A 24982-nucleotide genomic window follows, 5' to 3' on the forward strand; every position below is an offset into this window, starting at 1 on the left:
TTTACCTTCAAGGAGTTTCCATTCTAATAGGAAAGATAACCCCCTTCTCCACACACACACTTTTCCCTACATATATACATATAAAAAATATATGTGCATACAAAATGACTACAAAATAGATGGATAATAGATTCAGAGGCGAGGATACCATATCCAGGAAAAAGGGAAAGACCTCCTCAGGATGTGGCACATAGGAGAAAGAGCATTCAGGCATGGAGACAACCAGACCAAAAGCACAGGGACAAGAGAGTTGAAATGTCTTGTGTGAGGAACATCAAGCAGGTCAGTATGTCTGGATTGTAGACTTCAGAGGTGGAAGAAAAGGGTGAAAGGAGACTGGAAAGATCCAAAGGGGCCTAAGACAGAACAGCTGATATTTAATCCTAGAAGTAATAGGAAGCCACTGGATCTTATCAAGTATGGAGAAAAGGGCAGCGTTAAGAATAATACTAAGGTTGCAAATAGAGAAAGACGGTGTTGGTGATGGACTGGAGAGAGAGACAAACAGAGAAAGAGAGAGACAGAGACAGAGGAGAAAGAGACAAGAGACAGAGAGACAGACAGAGACAGAGACAGAGACACAGAGAGAGAGAGGAGAGACAGAAGAGAGAGAGAGGAGAGAGAGACAGACAGACAGACAGAAAGAGACCAGAGAGAGGAGAGACAGAAGAGAGACAGAGACAGAAGAAGAGAGAGAGGAGAGGCAAAAGAGAGAGGCAGAAAGAGAGACAGAGACAGAAGAAGAGAAACAGAAGGAGAGAGACAGAGGAGAGACAAGGAGACAGAGAGAGACAGAAGAAGAGAGAGGAGAGACAAAGACAGACAAAGATAGAGGAGAAAGAGAGGCATTCTTTTGGAAAAGACAGGAGAATATGGAAATAAATATATTGAGAAGGCAAACAAAAGAACCACCTGACCCCATCATTCAAAACTGAAGTGAAGGAGAAGATAATGGGAGATGGAGTCAGGAAGAAGGAGTTCTAGATATATGTGCTCAAATGTGGGAGGAAATATTAGGTGAGATCTTTAGCTGAGAAGGGATGGGAAGAAAATAGTAGGAGACTTGGAGAAGAGATTTGAATGGGATAGGAAATCAACTGAAAGAATTGCTTGATAACAGTAAGAGTCCAGTTGTTGATTAATTACTTGGATCCAATCAAATTTCCTCATTTCCCCTAGTTCTATTTAATATAATGTTCAGTGGTAGGAGAGAAGATGAATAGTGAAGTAATTCAAGGTTAAAATTTAGTAAGGCACTAAGATCAACACTAAGATAGAGGAGAACAGGGTTTTCAAGTATAAGGCACAGAATTGAACACTTGAGAAAGTGTAGCCACAGCAAAGGTGATAGATAGCCTGAGATATTCTAAGAGATGGAGGAACTGGAGGTCATGGTAAAGGTGAAGAGTAAGTCTAGAAAGAAAATGGAAAGAGAGGAGGGATAAAAAGAGAAAAGATTATGATAAAATAAAGGAAGTTTAGAGTTCTTGAACTTGAAAATGGAATACTTGTGGATGATAGTAATGATAAATAGACATTTTAAAAATTAGTTTGCATATGCTGAGCATTGTCCCAAAGTTAGTGAACACCGGGAGATAACTGGGGTGATGGGATAATTGACAAGTATCTCATAGTCCAGTTCATGATATGGATGTGGCTCCTGGGAAATGCTTCCTGGAGAAACCACTCTGGGTCTCTGTCTGTCCATCTGTGAGAAAGTTGATTTCTAAGCCTCCTTCCTGCTCTGGGATTGCATGATTTCCTGGGATCTTCATTACATGAGGCTGAGTGTTCATTGTCCATCTCCCAGGAGGCCCTAGAGTCACCGCTCAGTCACCAGCGCCAGTCTTTGGGGGAAAATATTTGGGGATAATCAGGGTGTTCCGGCTTCTGTAGATCCGCTATTGGAAAGACGGAGATAAAGAGGCAGCGGCCGATCGCGTCAGGACGGCTGGGCTGGACACCAGTGCCCGGGTCACTGGTCTGCAACCCAACACCAAGTACCACGTGACAGTTCGAGCCTACAACAGGGCAGGCACCGGGCCCGCCAGCCCCTCCACCAACGCCACCACCATGAAGCCGCGTGAGTCTCTAGCCCGAGTGCTCACCTGGATGAGGGAGGGCCCATCCCTGCTGAGCGCACAGGCTCTGGTCCACAAATGGTGAAATTGAGCCTCAGCAACCGAGGGCTTGGGCCTTTTTGATGAAGGGGGAGCCTTTGAGCATCTCTGCTGAAGGCAGATGCTGATGTGCCTGAGGGAGGGTGACTGAGAAAAAAAGTGCCCCCTTTCTCCACTCCTATGACCACCCTCTGTCCTCACCCCCATCTGTTTCAGCTCCCAGGCGACCTCCAGGGAATATCTCCTGGACACTCTCCAGTTCCAGTCTCAATATTAAGTGGGATCCAGTCATCCCACAGCGAAATGAGTCTGCGGTCACTGGCTACAAGGTGAGGACCCTACCAGAGAACCCCTAGAGTAAGGATGGAAAGTACCAGCTTCTTCTGTGCTTCCACTAAGGACCAGGACCTGTCTAGTACAGGAAGAGGGATTTGGGAATATTTACTGATTCTCTGAGGGTCACGAGAAACCAAAATGGATCATTGGGAGGGCGGTTAAATTTGCATTAGAAAAGAAATCTCAAAGTAACTGCATGGGGTGGTTAGCAGCTAGAGGCAGGCAGATGCAGTAGCTCAGTAGCTCGGGGGTATCCCAGAATTACGCAGTTGTCCTGAAAGGACAAGGTTGAATAACCTTGAAAAGTTGGGAATAGGTAGAAATAGGGAAGGATAGAAGAGATGACCTCTGAAATCCCTTCCACAATTCTTTGAGTTACAAATGAGGAATAGTCCATCTAAGAAGGACCCAGTCTTGATTGGTAAGAGAAGAGAAATTCAGAATCTGGGGTGTCCTGACAAAAAGAAGGGTTTCAAGAAATATATAGCCATTAAATGTTAGGTAGATGGTACAATGGGCCTAGAGACAGGAAGATCTGAATTAAAATCCAACCTCAGACATTTGCTAGGTTGTGACCCTGGGCAATTGCCACCTACCTCGATTTCCTCATCAATAAAATGGGGATAATAACAGCACTCATTTCCCTGAGTTGTTGAAGAACCAATGAGATAATATTTGTAAAGTTCTTTGAAAACCTCAAAATTCTCTATATAAATGCTAGTGATTATTATTTAAATTTCCTAAAGCCTAACCCAAATACCTCTGGCTGCCCTGGTCATCAGCAGAAGGAAGGTAAGTTGCTGTTCAAAGAGCAATAGTCCCAGGGCCATATGTCAACACTGAGGCTGCAGGCCCTAGAGATTAGCTCTCCTGGAAGCCAGAGAGCAACCCTGAGGTCTTTCCTGCCAGATGCTGTACCGGAATGATTTACACTCAGCCCCCATTCTCCATTTGGCCAACAAGAACTGGATAGAGATCTCTGTCCCTGAGGATTCCAGCCATGCCCTAGTACAGATTCGGGCCACGGGACCAGGAGGGGACGGAATTCCGGCTGAGGTTCACATCGTGAGGAATGGAGGTGCTGCTATCCGCTTTTCTCCTTTCTTCCCATGTGTTTCTTCCGTCAGAGGCCCAATCCAGGCTACAAACCAAGGAGTGTGTATGTCAGGCTGGCCAGCCCAGCCTGGTCTCCCATTAGGGGGAGAGAAAGCTCAGTTGGTACATTGCCCTCTGCTAAGGAGCTCAAGACTTTTCTCCCCTATCTAAGCATTATTAAAAAATAATAAAATATCCTGAGAGTAATGTATAAGGCTTCCCATTTACAGAGTAAGAAGGAAGACTGAAGTCTACAGTCACCTACCTGGTACAGTTCTAGACCTGCCATAAATTGGCCATATGCCCTTATCTCATTTTTCTTATCTTTAAAATAAAAAGGGCTAGATAAGATGATCTCTGAGGTACCTTCAGGCGCTAAAATTCTAATATTCACAGACAGAAAAATGTTTAAACAGCCAATCCTGTCCACAAGTTTAGACAGGCTCCTAATAAAAATAGTTTCTATTGGAGCTTTCTAATTTTGTTATCTTTAAGATAAAAGGGATAAAAGGGCTCAGTTCTAGACCTGCCACAAATTGGCCATATGCCCTTATCTCATTTTTCTTATCTTTAAAATAAAAAGAGCTAGATAAGATGATCTCTGAGGTACCTTCAGGCTCTAAAATTCTAGTATTCACAGAAAGATGTTTAAACAGTCAATCCTATCCACAAGTTTTAGAAGACTCCTAATAAAAATAGTTTCTATTGGAGTTTTCTAATCCCCAAACCTTAGACATCATTTCTATTGGAGCTTTCTAGTTCCAAACCATAGACATTATTTCATTTGGTCCTCACAACCAGAATTATTTATTCCGATAATCAACATTATTAATATCCCCGCTTTTCAGACAACTTCGAGGAGTTGAGTTCTGTCCACAGAAAGCCAATATTGGAGTCTGAGTATACTCCATCCAAGTTCAGTGTCCTTGTACCAAAACAGGGCATTTCCAGACTACCTCTAGGGAGATTATTTGGTAGGGCAGATCCTCCCCGACCCAATGCGATAGGGCTTTGAGAGTCCACATCCCCTTTGGCTCACGGAACATTTTTATCTGCTGCTTTCAGGCACAAGTATGATGGTGGAGAACTCAGCAGTCTGCCTGGCCCCACATCTGGGTGCCATCCTCTCCCATTCACTGGCGATGTTGGCCCTCCTTGGCTACTTGCAGCTCTGATCCTGGCTTCGTCGTCCCCTCCCCTGCCCCAGACCTGGACAACAGGACAGATACCTCGGGATGAACAGAGCCAGCTGGCCCCTGGCGCACTCTCCCGATGCTTAAGGACCTCAATACACTATATGCCCAAGAGGATTGGTTTTAAACAGCAAACTCTAAATAATACCTTTTCTGTAGGAGGTAGGACATTTCATATATGCCAGGGACTGGAACCCAAGGAAGGATTTTTTTCCCCTTTAGAACCAGGAGGAAACGGGCACAAAAACCCATAAATATTGAACCCAAAGTCCACGTGACATATGATCACTGGGCTTTCTGGATGGAAAGAACTAAATGGACGTAAGGTTGGGGTTTTTTAATACATGTTCTTTGGACTAATAGAGATGGCACCCTTTAGGGACCCTAGGTATATCTGAATCCAGAGGGGTTCAGGCCCGCCCAGGCCCCTGGATACAGGCCAAAATGGATTTAAGGCTGGGGAAGTGGACCTGGAGACCCCGATGCAAACATTCCCCAGCCAAACGAAGGGGAAAGCAATGGGCCAAGGACTGCTCGCCCCCCACCTTGATGGGGGGAAGAGCTTGAGATCACCTTTGGTGTTTCCTCATCCTTCTAGGCAGCTAAGAAAAACTGCAAATCCCGGATTCTAGGAGCTTCAAGGAGCCAAAGGGGCTTTCGGGTAATATGGGGAAGAGGGAGGCAGGAGGATGACTTTCAAAACTGACCAAAGGTTGCAGCTGCTGGGAGAATGATCTCAGCCAAAAGGCAACCCCAGATTAAAAATGAAGCTACCCCTGGGGATGACACCCCCGCTATCCCATTTGCAAGTCCATACAGACAAAGCAAACAGGCTTCTCTTGAGGGGACTGCATGACTGAAGGGCTGTGTCTTGGTGAGGTGCCCACCCATGTTCTGTTCTAGGAGTTGGACATGGAAAACCGACAACTTTGCCTCAGCTTCTTTTTCTCAGTAAATCTTAAGGATCTTCCTTCCAAATCTGAAGTTCCCTGTCCAATGAGAAGGATCCTTTCCTCTCCCTTTTCCTCTCCTGGGGCCAGAGCTACAGCCGGGTTATTTTTGGAAGGATTAGTTCCAAGGGTTCTAGAGCCAGAAGTCGGACTGGTGGGTAGAGAGATGTGTGCCAGAAGTTACTTCGTCAGGCTTGTTGGGGTATTTTTAATGGCCTCACTCCATCTCTCCATCCACCTACCTAATGCTTGCCAACCTTTGTGTTGCCTCAGAGTGCCCCAGTGAAAAGGAAAGGCTTATCCTGTGCTTCAGGGAATGTTAGGAAAGGTGAGAAAAGGGGGAATAATAATCTGCAGCCCACTGATAAAGAGAAAAGTTTAACTCCTCTGGGCCCCAGTTTTCCCATCTATAATAAGAGTAATTTGAACTTGACCTCTAAAAGTCTCCAAATTGTTGGAGCTACAATTGTTTTTTTAAAAATCTGGTTAATGGGCAAAGGAATGGGTCTAATCATAGGGTGGGTCCCTAGTCACTGTGGGGGGGGGGGGGGCAGCTGCTTCAGCCTCTCTACCCCTACTCATATGGGTGGATTCATGAGGACATCCCTTGGTCTACATGTAATCCTTCAGTGTCCTCTGTCCCCAAAGCTGTAGACCTGTTTTGAAGGCAGCCATCCTTTTCCCCTCACCTTCTCCTCTGAGGTCAGCTGAGAAAGGGGCACAATACCAAGACACTGATTTTCCCCCAACCCAGCCATCCCCCCGAACCTCTCCCTGAGCACCCCATACATACACAGGGTCTGCCATTTTGGAAGGCATACGCCCCTCTGAGGCTCACTCACTGTGGCCCATTTTCCCCTGAGGATTTGTTTGTATTCTGTAGTTATTACAGTGAAATTTCTATTTTAGTATCTTTTATATATTTTTAGATCCTGCTCTATTTTCAGGGCAGGTCTGCACTCCTTCTGCTAATGACAGCTTTCTTTTGGTGAACTTGACCCCCTCCCTTTCCTGCTCCTTTGGGAGCCAGGCAGAATTAATGGAGAATCTGATGTCCCACTTCCCTATCACCTCCACAGCCCACCTATCAATGCTGTAGGATTGTGGCTCTTTCAGATCAACTGAAAAGGAGGTGGTGGAGGAAGCCTCTGTATGGCCTCTCAGCTGAGAGCAGGGGTAGCCAGTCCCTCCAAGGGGAATGCTTCCCCCTCTCAATCATCTCACTTTTGGCCAGTGGCTAAATTTATCTCCTCTCAGAAAAAGAGCTGGAGGCAAGATGTTTGTTTAGGGCTTGAAGAGAGCTTGAGGCGGGGGGCTGCCTCACACATGCAGACCAGGTTCATTTGGCCCTCTCTTTTTTCACTGCCCATAGGGACTGTGACATAGGAAGCCAGAGGGAAACAGGTTCAGCCCTCAAGTGTTAGGCAAAGATGGGCAAGGGCTTTTTGTCTGCTCCAGGCAAGCGGCTCTGCCACCTTCCCAGATAAGGAGGCATTTGGAGAGAAGCAGTTGTGAGGCAGAACTTGTGTGGATGTGTTGTTTGGGGGCAGCATCCCAGGAGACCCCACCATGTCTAAACCAAAAGACCAGATTAGTCCCTAAGATTAGACTTTTGCCTTCAGCATACCACACCTCTGAAGGTCTGGGGACCAATGGGGAAGTTTAGGGAAGGGATTTAACTGAGCAAAGGAAGCCAAGGAAATAGGTTAGGATGCAGAGGGACTGAGATTGCCAGGGGCAGATGCAGGTTGGACCCCCTGCCTAAAGTTTGATGTGGCTAAGGCAGATTGTGGATTCTTCATTCCTCTGGACACTTACAAAATGGGATGGCTTGTATTGGATCTTGCCCCCTCAGTCAGAGGAGTCCATTGGTACTTTCTACCTAGCCAGTCTGAGGACGACAGACTGGGAGGAGCAGCAGCCCCCTGCTGCCTATTAGCTCCCACTCAGTTTTCCACAAACCCCAGCCCTAGCTCTGTTCCATGTCAGAAATTTCCCCTTCCCACTCCATCATTTGCAGCCCTGGAAGAGAAGACAAAAAAAAAAAATATATATATATACAGGTGCTTTTCCCTTCTTTTTTTGTTACCACCCATCTTGCAGTTTGTCTATACAAGTGCCTTGTGGACTGAGAAATGGGGATTTTTCTCTCTGATCCCCCTACCACTTGCAAAGATTTCTCCAAGGAGAATGATTAGGGGAGGGAGGGCGCCAAAGGAACCGAGGTCAGCTATGTATTTTTGGCAAAGAAAGGTAGGTACCCTTCTATCCCTGCTGGTTTCCTTGCTGCTTTAACATTCCAGATGTTACCTCCCTCTCCTGGGAGTGGAGGGCAGCTCTCTCCAGGTGTGCACTGAAGAAACTTAGGGGAAGGAAGAGAGTCTGGGCTTCGGGGGTGCAGAGAGCACCTGTCTGTTGGGCTGTTTCCTTGATTTCTGAGAGGTTGGCACGGTGAAAAAAGTCCCCGCAGTCTGCTGTCTTCAGTTCTACAAACTCAGGGGAGAGCTTCTACGCTGATCAATTCTTCCAGCTGACGAGCTGGGGGCTCTAGCAAAGAAACAGCAGGAGGGACCGAGAATGGACAACGGTAAAATTGCTGGACCCTGGAATAATGAATGTCTGGGGGAAAGATATGGAATCGTCCTACTCCAGAGACCTTTAGGAAAAGACGCCATGGTCCATAGTCCTGCTTAGGAGCAGGCCCATAATGTCCTCTCAATGTCTTCTTCAGATGAGGATCCAGTGATTCCCAAGACTGAGGATCCAGTGATTCCTACAGCCAGATCCCCTGGTTTGTCACTGACACTTGAGCAGGCTGAGGCAGTCTTTTGATTCCCTCTTCCTCAGCTACAAGCACTCTCCCCACCTTCTCTTCCCACTTTTTCCATTGTTCTCATGTTTTCCCTCCCTTTCAGCCTCTGACTTTCCCTTCTTCCCACCTTCTCTCATTTCCCCTCCCCCTTTTTCATTACCTCTCCATTCTTCTCCTGCTTTCCACCCTCTCATTTTCCCTTCTCACCATCTCTCCATTCCTGCCTTTCCACCATCTCTCCATTCCCCTTCTCCTGCTTTCCCCCCTCTCATTTCCCCTTCCCTATTTACACCATTTCCCAATCTATTTTCTGTGCCATTTTTGCTGGTCTCCCGCCTCCCCCACATACACACTTTCCTTCTCAGGCCCAGGATGCTCATGGTTGTTCATTACCTGCAACATCATTTTGCAGTAATATCAACATTCTCTAACATGGGCCAGCTCCTGCCTCATAAGTCAAGCTTTTCCTGATCATGGAGGAGGTTCTTTGTTGAGTTCCATGCCCTAAAGGAATACAGGTACTGCCACAGTGCATTGGACCTATGGGTCCATATAAATGGGTATTTTGTTAGAACAGAATGGGAATTGGGATTGTCTTCCCTGACTTGGCCTGTCACCCAAAAGTGTTCACATCTCACTTTGGAAATCGGGTACCTGTTAACTGGGAGTGAGTCTCAAGCACTTGTACATATAGCATTATTAGGAAGTTGTGTCCCTCCCTCTCAGGGCTGGATACATACCTTTATGTTTCAGGAAAGAGTGTCTGGGAAAATAAATGGGTCTAAGAATCTCTTTCCTGAGTCCTAGATGGCCTGAGGGGGAAACGAGGCATTCAGAGCCCAAGCCTGGGTGGTCCCCTGTCTCAGCCCCCCAGGTTACCTGTACTCCCTCCCTGGTCAGAGCCCACTTTCCAGCAGGGAATACTCTCTACAGAGTTCTCTGCAGGTCAGGGGCAGTGACTTCTTCTGGACTATTTAATTGTATGGTATTTTTCTGTTTAAGTGGGGGCCCCTCCCACTGCACCACTGTGTGTGTCTCCTATTGACTGTAATGAAAGTTATTTATTGATTCTGTTAGCAGACAGTTCTTAAAATAAAGATCGATCCTCAACCCGTTTGGCAGCTACTAGCTACCACTGTGGGTGTTGTTTTGCCTTTGCCTGTGGACGTAGCTGAAGCTTTGACAGTGCCCCAGCGAGAGCTCTGTGCTGTGGTATAATCACTGTTGGAGCTGCAGGGGTTCAGATCCTAGCTCTTATTGTGTGACCTTGGGGGGCCAGGTAGCAAAGGGGACGGAGTGCCAGACTTGAAATCGGGAAGATAAGTTCGAATGAAGCCTCAGACACTAACCCACCTGGGTCACTCTTTCGGGCTGACTTTTCCTATTTGTAAAATGGAGAAAAAGAACAGCACCAACCTCCAGGATTATTAGAAGGATTGAACCTTATATCTCTATATAAAGGCTAGGTATCCTTATTATCATCACCATTTCTCATCAGAAGTTCAATTTCCTTACTTAAAATGGGAAATATACTTTATTGTAAGGCAACCACTATAATGAAATGTTATATCTGATACTTCCACACTCCAATCCCCATAAAGACTAGTTCTAAGGTTCTAAACTTTTTTTGTGGCATTTCAGGCTTTGCTTTTGAGTCTTAGGGGGAAACTGAGCCCAAAGGGATTGGAGTGAGGCAGCCAGTTGACATAGATTTGCCTGCTACACTGCACTCTGCAACCAAAGGAAGATTTAGCCCAGCAAGAATCTGTATTTTTCCAGTTATTACATAAGGAAAGGCACAATTCTTATGCAGGTCTGTGAGTGGCTAATGTTTTCAGTTCAGAGCCTACTACCTACTGGAAAAATAAAATGCCTTGGGGGTGAGGAGGAGGGAGAAACTAATACAGGATTCTTGGGGAGCGCAGGAACTCGAGCATTGCTGCTTGAGCTATTTCAGTGCCTCCCTCATTCTTCTTCACCTCCATCCACTGGATGTCCTGCTTAGCTTGATAAAATTGGGTCAGTGGCAGGGAACCCACCTCAGAGCTAAGACCTCATCTTCTCTCCTTTGCAGCAAAGATAAAGGAACCAAGACAGACTGGCCTCTCCATCAGTGCACCAGACACAGATTAAGTGCGTTTGTTCAGGGTGGAAATCATTGATTACAAATCAGGGCCTTTTTTTTTTTTCCAGCCAAGAACCTAAAATGTTATTTTTAGAAAAAAAAAAAAGCAAAAACAAGGTCCCCAGACAAAGAACTAAGAAAGTAGGACAGTTGAGTTGTACCATTTCCCTACTCTGGCATTGACTTGAACATTTTTAGTAATAAATTATGTTATAAAAATTAAATAAACCAACTATACTACTGAATTGTTAATAATAGATAAGAAATTATCTGCAATAAACAGATATATGACACAGTAGACAGAACTTGGACCTAGCATCAGGAAAATTTGATTCTCAGATTCTTACTAGCTGAGTGACCATGGGTAAATAAGTCACTTAGCTTCTGCTTCCCTTGGCTTCCCAAGTAAAATGAGGATAATAAAAGAACCAGATTTCAGGGTTGTTGTTGAGGATCAAATGAGATGCAAACTTTGAAGTTCCATATAAATTCTAGACATTATTATATTTTTCAATCAATTGTATGATAGTAAAAAATTTTATCTATTGGGGAATATAGCTTGCAAAAGCCTGACTACTCCCTACAAATATCCTCATTAAGGATGATCTAGATATGTGTAGGTAATTCTCACTAAAATCTGTATAGATGGAAAAGTTGTACATATATAATTTATATAGATGGGAAATTTATATATATCAGATATATAATTTATATAGATGTCAGTGCTATTACTTTTTCTTTTGATAGAAATAAGGTCCAATAATACCTTATTAACTTATCATTTTCTGTGGAATTTAGCCATTTAAGTTTTGCAAAGTATTTCACAATTATTGTTACACTGAATCCTTCCAGCAGCCCCATAAATTAGGAATTGTTGTTATTACCTCCATTTGACAGTTAAGGAAACTAAAACTGAGAAGGGATTAAGCCAAGGATCCACACAATTAGTATCTTGGGATTTGAATTTTGATTTCAAGTTCTATTGGGCTGCCTCATGTTAAATCACTTTAACCTCTCCATCGGTTTAATGGAAAGAAAATCTCTGTTCCCCTTTCTTCTTCCCTACCCTTTTCCTTTTCAGAGACTGATTGAGGATGACTAGAATGTCAGCAATTCATAGAGTTAGTACAATACTTTTATTTACAGGTGCTATAATAGAGACATGGAAAAGAAATCTTACTGATCATTATCACATGCCATGTTCTCCTGCTATATTCTGGAGAGACATAATAAAGATATAATGTTATTAAAGAGAGATGCAATAATCCCTGCTCACAGAAAGCTTCAATTTCATCAAGAGAACAATATATACACATAGAGGCACAAAAATAGTATGAAATAATTTGGGGGGGATTACAGAGTCATCAGCTGGAGGTGGTGGGGAGTCAGGAAATCCTCACTTAGAAGATGGAATTTTATCTGAGACTAGATATTCTAAGAGGCTGAGGTGAGGCAAGAATCCCTCTCAAGTATTGGGCAAAGAAAGTGGGATGGATAATGGAGTGTGTTATATGAGACGCAGCAGAAAAAGCCAATTGAAGAGGTAAAGAGGAAGCAAAATATAAAATAAAGTCTAAAAATTAGGATGGATGGAACCAAGCAGTAAATATTTATATAAATGAGCAAGTTGGAATATTGGTCTATAAGTGTTGGTGCTTTCTCTTACCTTCTCTTGATAGAAATAAAGTTCAATAATATTTTAACAGCTATCATTTTCTGTGGAATTTAGCAATTTACATTTTACAAAGTATTTTTTATTCTACAGCTAATAGGGAGCCAGTGGAGTTCACTGAAGAAGGAAGTAGTTAGGCCCGAACTTTAGGAAAATTACTTTGGCAGCTATTCAGAGGATAATTTGGACACTACTGCCATAGTCCGGATTAAGAGTAGATAAGGGTTTTCTCAAAATAGGATGGTAGATGTGGAAGTTGAGAAAAAGGGATAGATACGAGAAATGAAGAAATAAGATGTCAGTTAATTAAATAAAATGGGGGGCAATAGTGAAGAGGATGAGATCTAGGTGTCCCAACTGGACACAACTTTGTAGTAAAGAACATGAGATTCTTGTCTCATATGTGTACTACCTATGTGACCTTGAACAAGTCACTTAAATTCTTAATCTCAGTTTTCTCACTGTAAAATTAGGGGGTTGTTATGGTGACTTCTAAAGTCTTTTCTAGCTCTAAATCTGAGATCCCGTGTAAAAGATGGTGGTACTTTTGAATACAAATATGGAGGTTCAGAAGAGGAGTGTTTATGGGGGAAGAGAAATTCTCTTGTGTTTATCAAGGAAGAGAAATACTCTTTTGAACCTGTTGAACTGGCGATGCAATGGAGCCATCCATTCTGAAAGATTCAATAAATAGTCTGTGATATGGGACTGGAGCACAGGAGACAGACCAAGGTTAGAAGAGGTAAGACAGATAGATAGATGAATAGATGGATTGATAGAGAGATAATAGATTGATCTAACTATAGATAGATGATAGTTGATAGATTGATATAGATGATATAGATATGTGGACAGATACATAGATACATGATAGAGTATAGATAGATAGATGATAGAGGATAGATAGATGATATTTATTCATGAGTAGATATAGATAGATGATAAATACAGATGATAGGTAGAGACCGATAATAGATACAGATAGATGCTAGATTGATATAGATAGATAATAGATATATAGTTGATGGATAGAGGATGGATAGACAAATGATAGATTGATTGACATAGATGATAGACAGATGATAGATTGATAGATATAAAGATAGATGATAGATTATAGAGGATAGATAGATTGATAGAGATAGATAGACACAGAAAGATGATATAAATGGATAGATACACAGATAGCTACATGATAGAGTATAGATACTATATCATCTAGATGATAGAAATAGAGATAGATGATAGATTATAAAGGATAGATAAGATTGATAGAGATGTAGACACAGAAAGATGATATAGATAAATGGATAGATAGATAGATACATGATAGAGTATAGATAGACAGACAGAGGATATTGATAAATAGATGAAAGATACAGATAACAGATTGATAGGTAGAGAGAGATAATACAGATAGATGCTAGATTGATATAGATGATAGATAGAAATAGAGATAGATGATAGATTATAAAGGATAGATAAGATTGATAAAGATATAGACACAGAAAGATGATATAGATAAATGGATAGATAGATCGATACATGATAGAGTATAGACAGATAGAGGATATTGATAGATATAGATAAATAGAAGATACAGATAACAGACTGATAGGTAGAGACAGATAATAGATACAGATAGAGGCTAGATTGATAGAGATAGATGATAGATTATAAAGGATAGATAAGATTGATAGAGATACAGATGATAAATTGATAGAGATAGAAGGTAGACACAGAGATGATATAGATAGATGGATAGATACACAGATAGATGATAGAGGATAGAGATAGATGATAGAATGATATAGATGATAGGTAGATACTGATGATACAGATAAGATGATAGACTGAGAGATAGATGATACAGATAGATGATAAAGTGATATAGACTAGATAGATGAACGATACAGATGATAGATTGATATACAGATGACATAGACAAAGGATGGATCTAGGATGATAAAGGATAGATGGATAGATCAACAGATAGATGATAGACAGATATAGATAAATGGATAATGTTAGGCTATACATACATACGGAGATGACAGATGGAAAGATAATCTGGGAGTCATCCGCATGGAGAATATTAAACCCATGGGAGCTAAAGAGGTCACCAAGAGGACCCTGAACAGAGCCTTGGGCTTTAACCACAGAGGATGTGATATGAATGACGAGCCTGCAAAGGAAACTAAGACATGGTCAGTGGGGAGAAGAAGCCGCCGGAAGAGAATAATGTTATAACCCAGAGGAAAGGGTGGTCAACATTATCAAACACCACATAAAGGTCAATCAATCAACATTTATTCCTCACTACTATATGTCAGACTCTGTGCCGACTGCTGGACATACAAAGAAAAGTAAAAAGATAAATTTCAAGGGCAATCGTATGGGGGGGGGGAGGGGGTCTCATGGAGGAGACTTTAACATTTGTATACAAGTAAGTTCTACCCAGGCTCAGTTGGAATCAACAGAGGGAAGGAACTAAAATTCAGGTGATTGGGGAGTTTCCTTTAGAAGGCGGGGTTTTTGTTGGAACTTGAAGGAATCCCCAAGATGGTGGCAAGGAGAGGAGGCCTTCCAGGCCTTCCAGATAATTCACTTAGTGGAATTAGACCAGTGTATGGCCATGGAGAAGCCTCCTCCCCTCCTCTTGGCTCTACAATCCAATTCTCCAGGCATGGGAGAACAGGCCCAGAGTCAGGAGATGCAGGGTCTTTTATGAGGTGGCAAGAAGCCAGTTTGACTGGATCACAGAGTTTGTGGGTGGGTATAACACGGAGCTTATTGTTGTCCTTTGTACTCAAAGGACCAAAATGACATCAGGATTCCAGGGTTTGTGGGGCTGGTCAGACCAAGACCAGGAAGCTCTGCAAGATTAGAAAAATAGGAAGACGTAGGAGGATTTAATGTGTGATCCTAGAGGTGACAGAAGCCAGTGGAGTTCATTGAGGGGGAGAATGATGTATCAGACTTCAGAAAGATCACTTTAACCACTGAGCAGAGGTTGGCCTGGGGTGGGGAGAGCCGACCAGCAGCCTGTTAGGCCAGAGATGACGGGATGAGGGCCTGTACCAGGCCAGTGACAGTGCCAAAGGAGAGAAGGGGGTGCATTCAAAATCCAACTCCACTGAGAGGGGCTGAGAGTGCGCAATCAATGATACCACCTATGTTGGGAGCCTGGGTGATTATAAAAGGGAAGCTAAGGGAGGATTTGGGGGAATATCATGAATTTATTTTTAGATATGAGTTTAAAGTGTCTATGGAATATCCAGTTCAAGATGGAGATCAACAGGGAGATTAGGGCTGGATAATTAAACCTCAGAATTATTGACAATTGAATCCAGATTACCAAATGAAAAAGTACAAAGCAGGGAGGACAAGATCATAATAAATGGTAGATCAAGGACTAGACTCTGACTGCTGACCCTGGGCCCCATGTTGCTTCCCTCCTAGAATTCAATACCACCTTGAAATACTGAGAAACTGCAAGTCACACCCTCCACATCTGTCTTTGAAATGTAGTATAGGGCTGTCACTTCCTCATCCATTAGATTTTCCTAGACTGAATTACTATAATCCGATATTAAGCTCCTCCTTCTTGAGACAGGTGGAGATGGTGGGGTAAGCAGGATGGATAATGATGGATGTTTCAAGTTTATCCTTAATCAAGGAAACCTCCATATTTCCGCCCTTCCGGCTAGAGTTCATTCTTCCCTAGACTGGGGATGAGATCATAAGACTCCCCCCTCCTCCAGCATTAGCAAGAGAAAAGTAATTCACTTAGAAGAATTAGAGCAGCCTATGGCCATCGAGAAGCCTGCCTCCCTTCCTCATGGCTCTACAATCCAATTACTTTCAGGAGAGACATTGGATTTTTGAGTGCCTTGTTAAGAATGGATTCCAAATGGATTGAGATGGGTACTGCACTACCCTCAAGGGCTGTGCCTGCTAAAAAGAAGTCAATATATTTGTTCTCTTAGAGCAACACAAGCCTTTTTCTGGCTAAAAAAGTTAGAGCTGAAGGGATTAAATAATTGGGGAAAGCAAACCAAGGCAATTTGAGTGGCCACAGGACGTCTGTACCAGAGGAAGTGTTTGCCCTTAGGGGAAATTCCCCCTAACACCAAACAGGTAAGGTCTTGGCTTGGGGGTGGGGGACACCAGCCTTGCCTCAGTATTGGGATCCCTACAAGGGCACTAAACTGAAATGATTTCCCATAGGCATTTCAAACTCAGTATGTCCACAACAGACCTCCTTATCCTTCCCTCTAAACCCTCCCCTTTCCTATCATTGTCCAGTGCAGCACCAAGTGCAGTCACTCAGGTTGATGATCTCAGTCATCCTCAGTATCCCAATCAGTTGTCCAATCTTGTACTTCTCCTTCTCCCTATACTCCTTTATCTTCACGCACAGAGCCACCATCCTAATACAGGACCTCATAATCTTTAGCCTGGACTAATGTACTGGACTTCTAAGCAGTCTCCTGACCTTTCTATTTCTTTGTCTCTCTCTCCACTCCATCCTGCAACTCTCCATTCAGTTATCATTCTCCTTAAGTTCAGGTTTGCATTCTCTCTCCCAGAATAAACCCCAGTGGCTCACTCTTTACCTCTAAGATCAACTATAAACTTAAAGGTCTTCACAGCCTGCTCCTTTTTCCTTCTTATTGCACTATTCCTCTGGAGTACTCTGCACTGTTTGCATCTCTTGTTTTTTGCAAAGGCTTACCTTGCCCCCTACACCCATATCTGGAATGCTCTCTCCTGGATAAATCTGAGAATCAGGAAGATGTTATTTCAAATCCAGTCCAGATCCTGGATACTGTCCAAACTATAAAATGGAGAAATAGCACCTACCTTCCAAAGGATTAAGTGATATATATGTGAGAAAGATGGAACTTAGTCAATTATTCAGTCATTTTCACTTATGCCCAACTCTTTGTGATCTTACTTAGGGCCTTCTTGGCCAAGATAAGGGAGTAATTTGACATTTCTTTCTCCTGTTCATTTTACAGATGGGAAAATGAGGTAAACAGGGTAAAGTGACTTGCCCAGAATCCCATAGCTATTCAGTGTCTGAGGCTGAAATTTAACTGATTTTCCTGACTCCAATGCACTACCTGGCTGCCCCTGCATATATGTCCCTTAATGTTTGTTTCCTTCCTTGGAATATCCTACCTGCTTCAAGATTCAATACAAATGCTTCTGCCTGCAGGAGGATTTTTCCAGTTCCCCAGTTGCTAGGACCTTGTACCTTCTATCTCCTCTTTGTATCTTATTTGTTCCTATTCCTGTAAAGTTCTCCCCCCAATGTAATATCCTCCAGGGCTGGGGCTGCTTTTGTCTTCCAATCTCCAGTGCCTGGCATGAGGTAAGCCACTTCAAAAATGCTTGTTAACTGATCTAAGCAGATCAGGGTCACCACCTTCACATTAGGAAAGCTCAAATCCACGCCAATAGAGACATCCATGGCAGAGGTTTTATTAAAGTGGAAAGAGACAAAATTTCCAGCTTAAAAACCCAATGAACAATCCTTCTTTTCAAACATCCAACACTGGGAAGAAGCAGTAACACTGGAGATAATTACAGCAAATTTTAACAGGTGCAAAAAACAAAGCGACCTTGGTGATGATCCGGACTTAGCCCTGGGGCACAGGGGACTCAGGCACCCAAGCAGTCATATAATACTGGGAAGAAATTTGGCAGAATTTTGGCAAAGCACATCAGAAATTTCATTTTCCCATAGATTCTCCAGGGATTCCATGAGTGGAATCAAGGGTCTCTAAAAAAGGTTAGCACTGCTATCAACTTCAAGGAATGGCGACCAGACAATTATATCTTTGTCTTGACCTCTCTTTTGGAAGTTCTCAGCCAATAGTGAACTGCGATACTCACCAGCACACTTACAATAACCCCCCCTGTCATTCCTATCCCCAGCGCTAGCAAGACCTTTTTATTCCACACTGGGCGCTGGGAAGAGACATGTTTATCTAGATCCAGGTCCATCCCCTCATCTATTAATTTCTGCACTTCAGTCAGGGATTGATCAAAGTTGAGGTTCACTAAATAAGCAGGAATGACCCTGAGGGCAAGGTAGATTCTCTTGACAAATTTCAAGTTTTTCAGCAGCTGGACATCACACCTATAGGTGCCTGAATCAGCCTCTTGGGCAGGATTGAGCATCACCGAATGGACATGGCGCCGAAAAGGTTTAAACAAGTCATCGTTGATGGAGATGATGCCCCGGGCAAAAGTCCAGGTGAACCGGAAAGCTTCCCGCCCATGGAGGAGGATATCTGAAGATAGACATGTTAGCTCAAATTTTTTCCCGGTAGGGACGGTGAAGTGGACCATCCCACAGATCCAATTGGTCAAGCACTCCATGTGGCGAGTCTCACACTTCCTCCTCATGCCATCGGGGCCCACCTCACAGGTGCTCTCCTCCTTGTAGCCCAGGCCACAGGTGACTGTGCAGGCTGTGGTGTTGACGATCACTCTCCCACGAGCCAACTTCAGTTTTTCAGGGATTGTGAATGATTGACTGAAGGTCACTATTATCGGTAGGCAGGCAGCAAATACCAGCGTTCCAAGGATGAAACCAGTACCTAGGGTCTTCATGTTTAAATGAGAACCTTCATAGCCCTTCAGTCAACAGCCTATGAGGGAGGACATTTTGGGTAAACATTAATCAAAAACATTTCTGAAATTTCTGCTAAAGTTCTCTTCATTTTTACATTCTAAATTTCAAAAGGTGTAGGTTTTTTCAAAAGCATGTGACCTAATAAACAAAAGTCCAATCTTTTAACAATAGGAGGGCATGTAAGGCAGAACAAACCACATGCAATATTGATGCTTATTATTATTATCCATTTTACCATGCATCAGATATGTCTTTCATATCCTTTCAATGACATGGGGTTTCTTTGGGAGAAAAGCAAAAAAAGGCTTCATAATTTTAAGTGAATTCTGAAATTACTATGACTGTGTAAAAGAAAGCAGTATTCTTTTCCAGTAGCTCTGAAACTCTGAACAGGATCTATAAATAGGTTTCTAGGTACCAAATTAGCTCCAGCCAAACAATTTTTACTCATTAAATTTGCAAGAAGCACTAATATGCCTTACAGTTAAAAGATTCTAAAATTCTCTTGTATTGAATACTGGAATAGTCAAAATACTTAGGTTCTACATGTGGCTCCACTACTAAAAGCTGTAAAACCTTAGCAATCGCTTAAATCTCTTTTGCAAAGGAGGAAAAAATTTACCATTGGCTCTGCCTAACAAGTCTGTTGAGGACCAAATCTCACATGTGAAAAGATTCTATTAAGTATATATCACTAGGAATACTCGACCAGAGAAGAGACAACTGAGATCATCATATAAGCTCAATTACTTCATTTTGCAGATGCCCAGAGAGATGAAGCAATTTGCTTGAGGTCACACAGAAAGGCTACTAAAAATAAAACTAAAAATTGGTCGAGACAGGCTGAAATACCACTTACGAATCAAAATGTTTATCAGCAAAGCAAGGATACTTAACATAGCTGCAATTTTCTTTTCTTGGCACTGCTCTGTCCCAAGAGTAATGAAATTATTTTCTATTTGAAAGTAAACTTAATTTCCACCAGACTTCCTGCTGGTTCTCTACATTTCTTACAACCTGTGAACAGCAGCCAACGGGATATGCTTATGACATGGTTGCTACGAAACAGTTATGATGTCACAGAAAGGCTCCCAGGGTCAGGGGAATGGTTAAAGAGGAACATTTCAGAATGAACCTTCAGTTTAAAGAAATATTGACGAATTTGGGGGGAGTTTTGGTTTTGCTATTAAAAAAAAAATCCTATGTGTTAAGGATGTAAAGAATGTTCACGTAATTTATTTGACAGGAAGGTGATAGTAGAGGTAGGAGAGCAAGGTTAGCCCCAAATTGACACTATATTTAGAAAAGGATAAGGTCCATACAAGGAGATCTTTAGGATTGAAATAAGATGATTGGTTTTAGAAAACCAAAGAATAACCTTATTTACAGGTAGGATGGCGAACTATGTTACCTTCCACACCTATAATTTCAACATACATTCATAAGCTGAAGCCTGTGTCTTCTGTGCAATGAAACAAAATGGCAGACATGTTGAAGAGCAACCGTTCTTTGTAAACAACTACAACAACTATTATTTAAGTAAAACAATCGTCTTTATTTACAAAGCATCATCACTTTAGTAAGAACTATTCAAGTGACCAATTTTCATCTTTTAGAAAACTACAGAGCATTTGAAACTTAAAAAAAAAGTGACAAGAGGGAAAACACATTACAAATATAGGGAGGTAAATAAAAGGAGGGAAAAAAATATACATATACTGTACAAATGGAGAAACAGTCAAATGAAATGGATAGCAAGTCTGAAGAATGGAAGAAAATAGTTGAGTCACAAAAACAAATCATGAAGATGTTGTCAAGGGCCAACTTGAAGGAGCTTAGATTGGTACTCTCAGATTTGGGAAGGGAAATATCTCAATACACAAGTACCCTGGCAAGGAAATTCAAATTACATGGTAAATGGTGACAGGGTAGAGAAGCATTTATATGAATTTGCAACCTACTACAGAATACAATCCAAAGTAATGACAATGGTTCTAATGGTGTAAAACAAAAGTATATCCAGTAGTCTACACAATTTCCTTTACTACTGAATAACTCAAATTACAAGTCTGGGTAACAAGGGGTTCTGGAAAGAATAGTTACATCAAAGAACATGGATTTTTTGTCAAAGTAATGAACTTTGTCACATACTTTGAGAAATGGACCTTTCTCTTACATGAACAAGTGAAAAGGTAAGGAAGGCTCTTTCAGACATATTTTGTTTCTCCCACTATTCCTCAAACATCCTATCAAATAACCTGATTCATCTCTTTCTTGGTTCATCAATGAGCTCAGTGGGTTCCTCCTCACGCTATAGCATAAACTATTCTAAAGCTTTCCTCAAGAAGTAAAGAGAAAATAACTACCTTCAAATTAAAATAAATATAGCTAGATGAATACTGCACCTAGGTTTGTGGATTTTCATTCCATACTTTCCTTCCCTAAAATGAACTTTTGAGAAAGTAAGCAACACAACATAAACAGAAGAGGTGAAATGATGAGCTACACAGGTTCACAAAGTACCAGCAATGGAAGGGAAAAGAACTCTGGGCAATTTTTAAAAATATAAAGGTTTCTTGTGTGTGTACACATTTCATCTGCCACTCTTGTTTCATGAATGGTGGTGGAGAAACTGAGATAACAGAGAAGCCTTTCACAGAAAGGAAGTGACCAAAAGAAAATGTTAAAAAGAGGAACTGTAAGGAGGAAAAAAACTGCTTACAACATAGACAAACGGGGGCAACACTGATGTTTTGAGGAAAGGGCAAATGCATGGAGAATAATGAAAAAAAAATTTCACTTTGAACTTTGATTTGATCTGATTTTGGACAGCTCCATTTTAGACCTTGCATAGATATTCAGAGGCTCAGAGACACCTTTGTATGGTTTCTTCTCTATAAGTCTGCACATGGCAGCCAAACAAAAAAAATCTCTTATGTGCTACTTTGCCTGGGACAGGTGAAAATCCCTGTCTTCAAAAACATGATTTAGATAGATTAAATTGATGCTGAAGGCTAAAATGGAATAAACAAAAAGTTTTTTAAAAAAGAACATTTTATATCCCCATCTCTTGGGGAAAAGGTTATATGATAGTCAAATTGAGTTTCTTATCTGTCTTCCCTTTCTGATGGCTCTACATTTTTCCTGAGCTTTTTGGATTATAAGCACTTCATTTTCTTGCCTGTTCTGAAAAAGGATGATTTATCTTGGAATACAGGCCTTTACATGTTGACTGGGTTAGGGAAAAAAAGAGAGAGAAAAGAGTAGAGTATGCAACAGATCCTTTTCTAGGAGACAAGAGGGAGAAGTCACACAGAACAACAATTCACTCGAGGACATGCGCTGAGGGATGACACAGCAGAAGGTGGGAAAAGGCGCACCCAGGTGACGCTTAGCTAAGGGAGGTCACACAAAGAAAACGTGGGCGGTGTTCCAGCAGCATAACTAAGCCATTCCATCTACACCAGCCGCGACTCCCATTCAAGGCTTTGCAAGTCCTCTTTTCCTGAGTCTATTCAGAATTATGCTTTGAGAGGGAGGGCTGGGGAAAGTCACTCTTCTTTCATAATTCCCTTCATTCAACCTTGGTCTTATATGTAAGTCAGTCTTATCCGTCCAAGCACAGGGTCCGAGGCCGCAGGACCGCAGAGTGGGTAAAGAATGGCGAACTCCCATGGTTGTCTTCACAACAGCTCTGAGATGGCTCCCCCTGCTGGAGAAATTAAGATAGGAAAGGTTCCATTAGTACCCACTCATCTCAGGACCTGGTGAGAAAGGAGAACAGAGAAGAGGTGTAACAAGCAGAAGCTGAAGCAGAAGCAGGCAAAAGACTACTTTTCTGATCCAGAAAAAGAGACAGAATTAATTTCTTGGTTGCCCTTCACTGAGACTTGCCAATAAGCAGAACACCATTTTACAAGTTAAGAGTGTTTCTCACGTTGGCAGAGGGAGAGTCCCAGGCTCTGGCTCAGTACCCGGATCTAATCCTCTCCCTGGGGTCACTGCCTGTGTGACTTTGGGCAAGTCACTTCCCCACCATCATCTGTAAAAGGAGGAGGTCGGGCCAAAGGCCTCCAAGAGCCCTTTCAGAGCCACAGCCACAGGAAGCAAGGCTATACCACCAGGGTGGTGGCCCTTTCTTCCAAGTTCCCAACCACACTGAGAAGGGTATAAACAGACGGCTTGGGACTCAAGGCAAGCAGGGAAAAAGGAGAGGAGAAGCTGGGCAGCCTCACAATTAGCATCTAAATAATCTCTCCCTAAATGAGCAGCCAAGAGTCAGCTGCAAACCTTTCCCTAGGCCTACAAACAAGGATCCTCTAATTACCTAAGCAGTGTCTAAAAGGTTCCGACTCAAATTTACTAATAATTCGGCAAACAAAATCCAAACTCTTCAAATGAAATGAGCATTTCCCTGATGTTCAGTTCTGAGGACAGCCTTAAATGGATAGCCAAGGATGTTGGCAAAGAAGTCTAGAAAAAGAACAAAATCTATTTGTCCCTGCTCCACACTCTAGTGAGGAAATGGAAAAGCAGGCAATGAAGAAAAAGTCATTTCAAAAAGATTCATGCTAGGATGTAAGGGAACCCATCTACAAAACTGACTCAGATAAAGAAAAGTTTCAATCACAGAAGGACACAGTTGGATATGGGATATATTGACAACAAAGACTATAGTTACATTTGCTGAAGAATAGACTGATGTTAAAATGAGATTCAAACTCAGTCATCTTGCTGAATGTCACACTGTTAGAAATTCAGTTTATACTTCTTACAGTTCAGTAGGAACAGAAGGTTTTGATACCATCTTCCCTTATATATCACAACATGAAGAAAATAGTCATGTACCTCTTAAAGTAGGAATAAAAAACCCTGAAATGAACAAAACAGATTCCAAAGGCCTCAATACCATCTCTCTGTCACTGTGAAAATGGTTTTGCTCATTCTATTCTGGATCCCTTTGCTATTATTGCTCAAAGATGAAAAAATTATCTAACCAAAACCCAAACTTCAGACTATCAAATAAACCAAAAACCCTTTAGAAAATCAGGAAATTCAGATCCCTTCCTCTCAAATGTTCATTACTAGATCTCTGAGTTCTCTGGATTTAGATCAGTTTTCACTGATCACACTACAGCTAACTCCTGATTAAAGAAATGATTTGGTCAACAAGCCAACTGCATTAAAACCATTTAAGATGCTCAATGTACTATCTCATGCCAAGTCCAATTCCGAGTTTGAATTTTAAATCCTTCTTGTCCTGAATGCACAATACAAGGCCACTGAGACAATTAAGCAATAAAACATAAGCAGAGCCAAGCGATAAGCAACACAGGTTATAAAAGACCAGCAATGGAAGTGGGGAGAACTCTGGGCAAAAAAAAAAGAAAAAAAAGCAGCTGCTGCTCCCAAGGACATATATAATAGGGTACAACCTGAAGTAAGTCTTACAACAAAGTAAGCCTTAAGGCAGTGGAGCTACTCTTTCTTCAAGTACCCATGAAAAAGGTACAGAGAACCAAAACAAAACAAAACAAAAAAACCCTTTCAACCAAATATCAGATTTCAGAAGGATCATGGATACTATTAAAATGAATAGGACTTTATCTCTGCTGGGAGGAACTCACCTCTACCAATGAAAATGGGCATGTGCTCTGAAGCTGTTTGAGAGAAGTGCCTGTGGCCCTGTCAGTTTAAGTGACTTGCCCAGGGTCACACAGCCAGGATGGGTCAGAGGCAGGACTTGAATCCATACCTTCCTGACTACAAGGCTGGCTATCCACTATACCATGCTTACCTCACCAGCCTGAAAAATAGTATTATTCCTTTCTTCTTTAAAGACCATAAAATATTAAGATCACAGGACTGTTCTCATAATAGCAACTTTGGTTTTTATTTAACATACTCTCTGGATTGGAGAAGATACCAAATTAACAGAAGTTACAGCTAGTCACAAAAACAGGAATATTCCCTGAGACTCTCAACAAGGCATTTCAATTAATGAAACTGTCCTAAATGAGGGCTTAGGGA

The 24982-nt window shown here is 42.1% G+C and overlaps 3 protein-coding genes across 8 annotated transcripts in view; 1 reads left to right on the forward strand and 2 right to left on the reverse strand.

The window, feature by feature from the left end:
- Window positions 1-9636, forward strand: part of CNTN2 (contactin 2) — a 54904-nt gene extending 45268 nt beyond the window's left edge. For all 4 annotated transcript variants that reach the window (XM_031937224.1, XM_031937222.1, XM_012547816.2 and 1 more), the window contains exons 20-23: window positions 1897-2083; window positions 2337-2449; window positions 3366-3534; window positions 4617-9636. In XM_031937224.1, coding sequence (XP_031793084.1) covers window positions 1897-2083; window positions 2337-2449; window positions 3366-3534; window positions 4617-4726 — 579 coding nt within the window. In that variant the 3' untranslated portion in view covers window positions 4727-9636. The remainder of the gene's footprint in view (window positions 1-1896; window positions 2084-2336; window positions 2450-3365; window positions 3535-4616) is intronic.
- An 8133-nt stretch (window positions 9637-17769) lies between these two features.
- Window positions 17770-20982, reverse strand: TMEM81 (transmembrane protein 81). Its single transcript, XM_003767635.3, has 2 exons — window positions 19812-20982; window positions 17770-18968 (listed from the first exon to the last, which is right to left on the reverse strand). The coding sequence occupies exon 2, from the start codon at window positions 18928-18930 to the stop codon at window positions 18145-18147; it is 786 nt and encodes a 261-aa protein (XP_003767683.1). The 5' UTR covers window positions 18931-18968; window positions 19812-20982; the 3' UTR covers window positions 17770-18144.
- A 106-nt stretch (window positions 20983-21088) lies between these two features.
- RBBP5 (RB binding protein 5, histone lysine methyltransferase complex subunit) overlaps window positions 21089-24982 on the reverse strand; it is a 33378-nt gene continuing 29484 nt past the window's right edge. For all 3 annotated transcript variants that reach the window (XR_002770107.2, XM_023501908.2, XM_003767612.4), the window contains one exon: window positions 21089-22664. Coding sequence is in view for 2 of the 3 variants with exons in the window: in XM_023501908.2 (XP_023357676.1) it covers window positions 22636-22664 (29 nt within the window). In the remaining variant the exon portion in view is untranslated. The remainder of the gene's footprint in view (window positions 22665-24982) is intronic.

Source organism: Sarcophilus harrisii, chromosome 4, assembly GCF_902635505.1.
Source record: "Sarcophilus harrisii chromosome 4, mSarHar1.11, whole genome shotgun sequence".
Lineage (NCBI taxonomy): Eukaryota > Metazoa > Chordata > Mammalia > Dasyuromorphia > Dasyuridae > Sarcophilus > Sarcophilus harrisii.

What these genes read in the sequence shown, in the direction of transcription:
- TMEM81 (XM_003767635.3), bottom strand. Translation starts at nt 18,930, where the DNA reads ATGAAGACCCTAGGTACTGGTTTCATCCTTGGAACGCTGGTATTTGCT.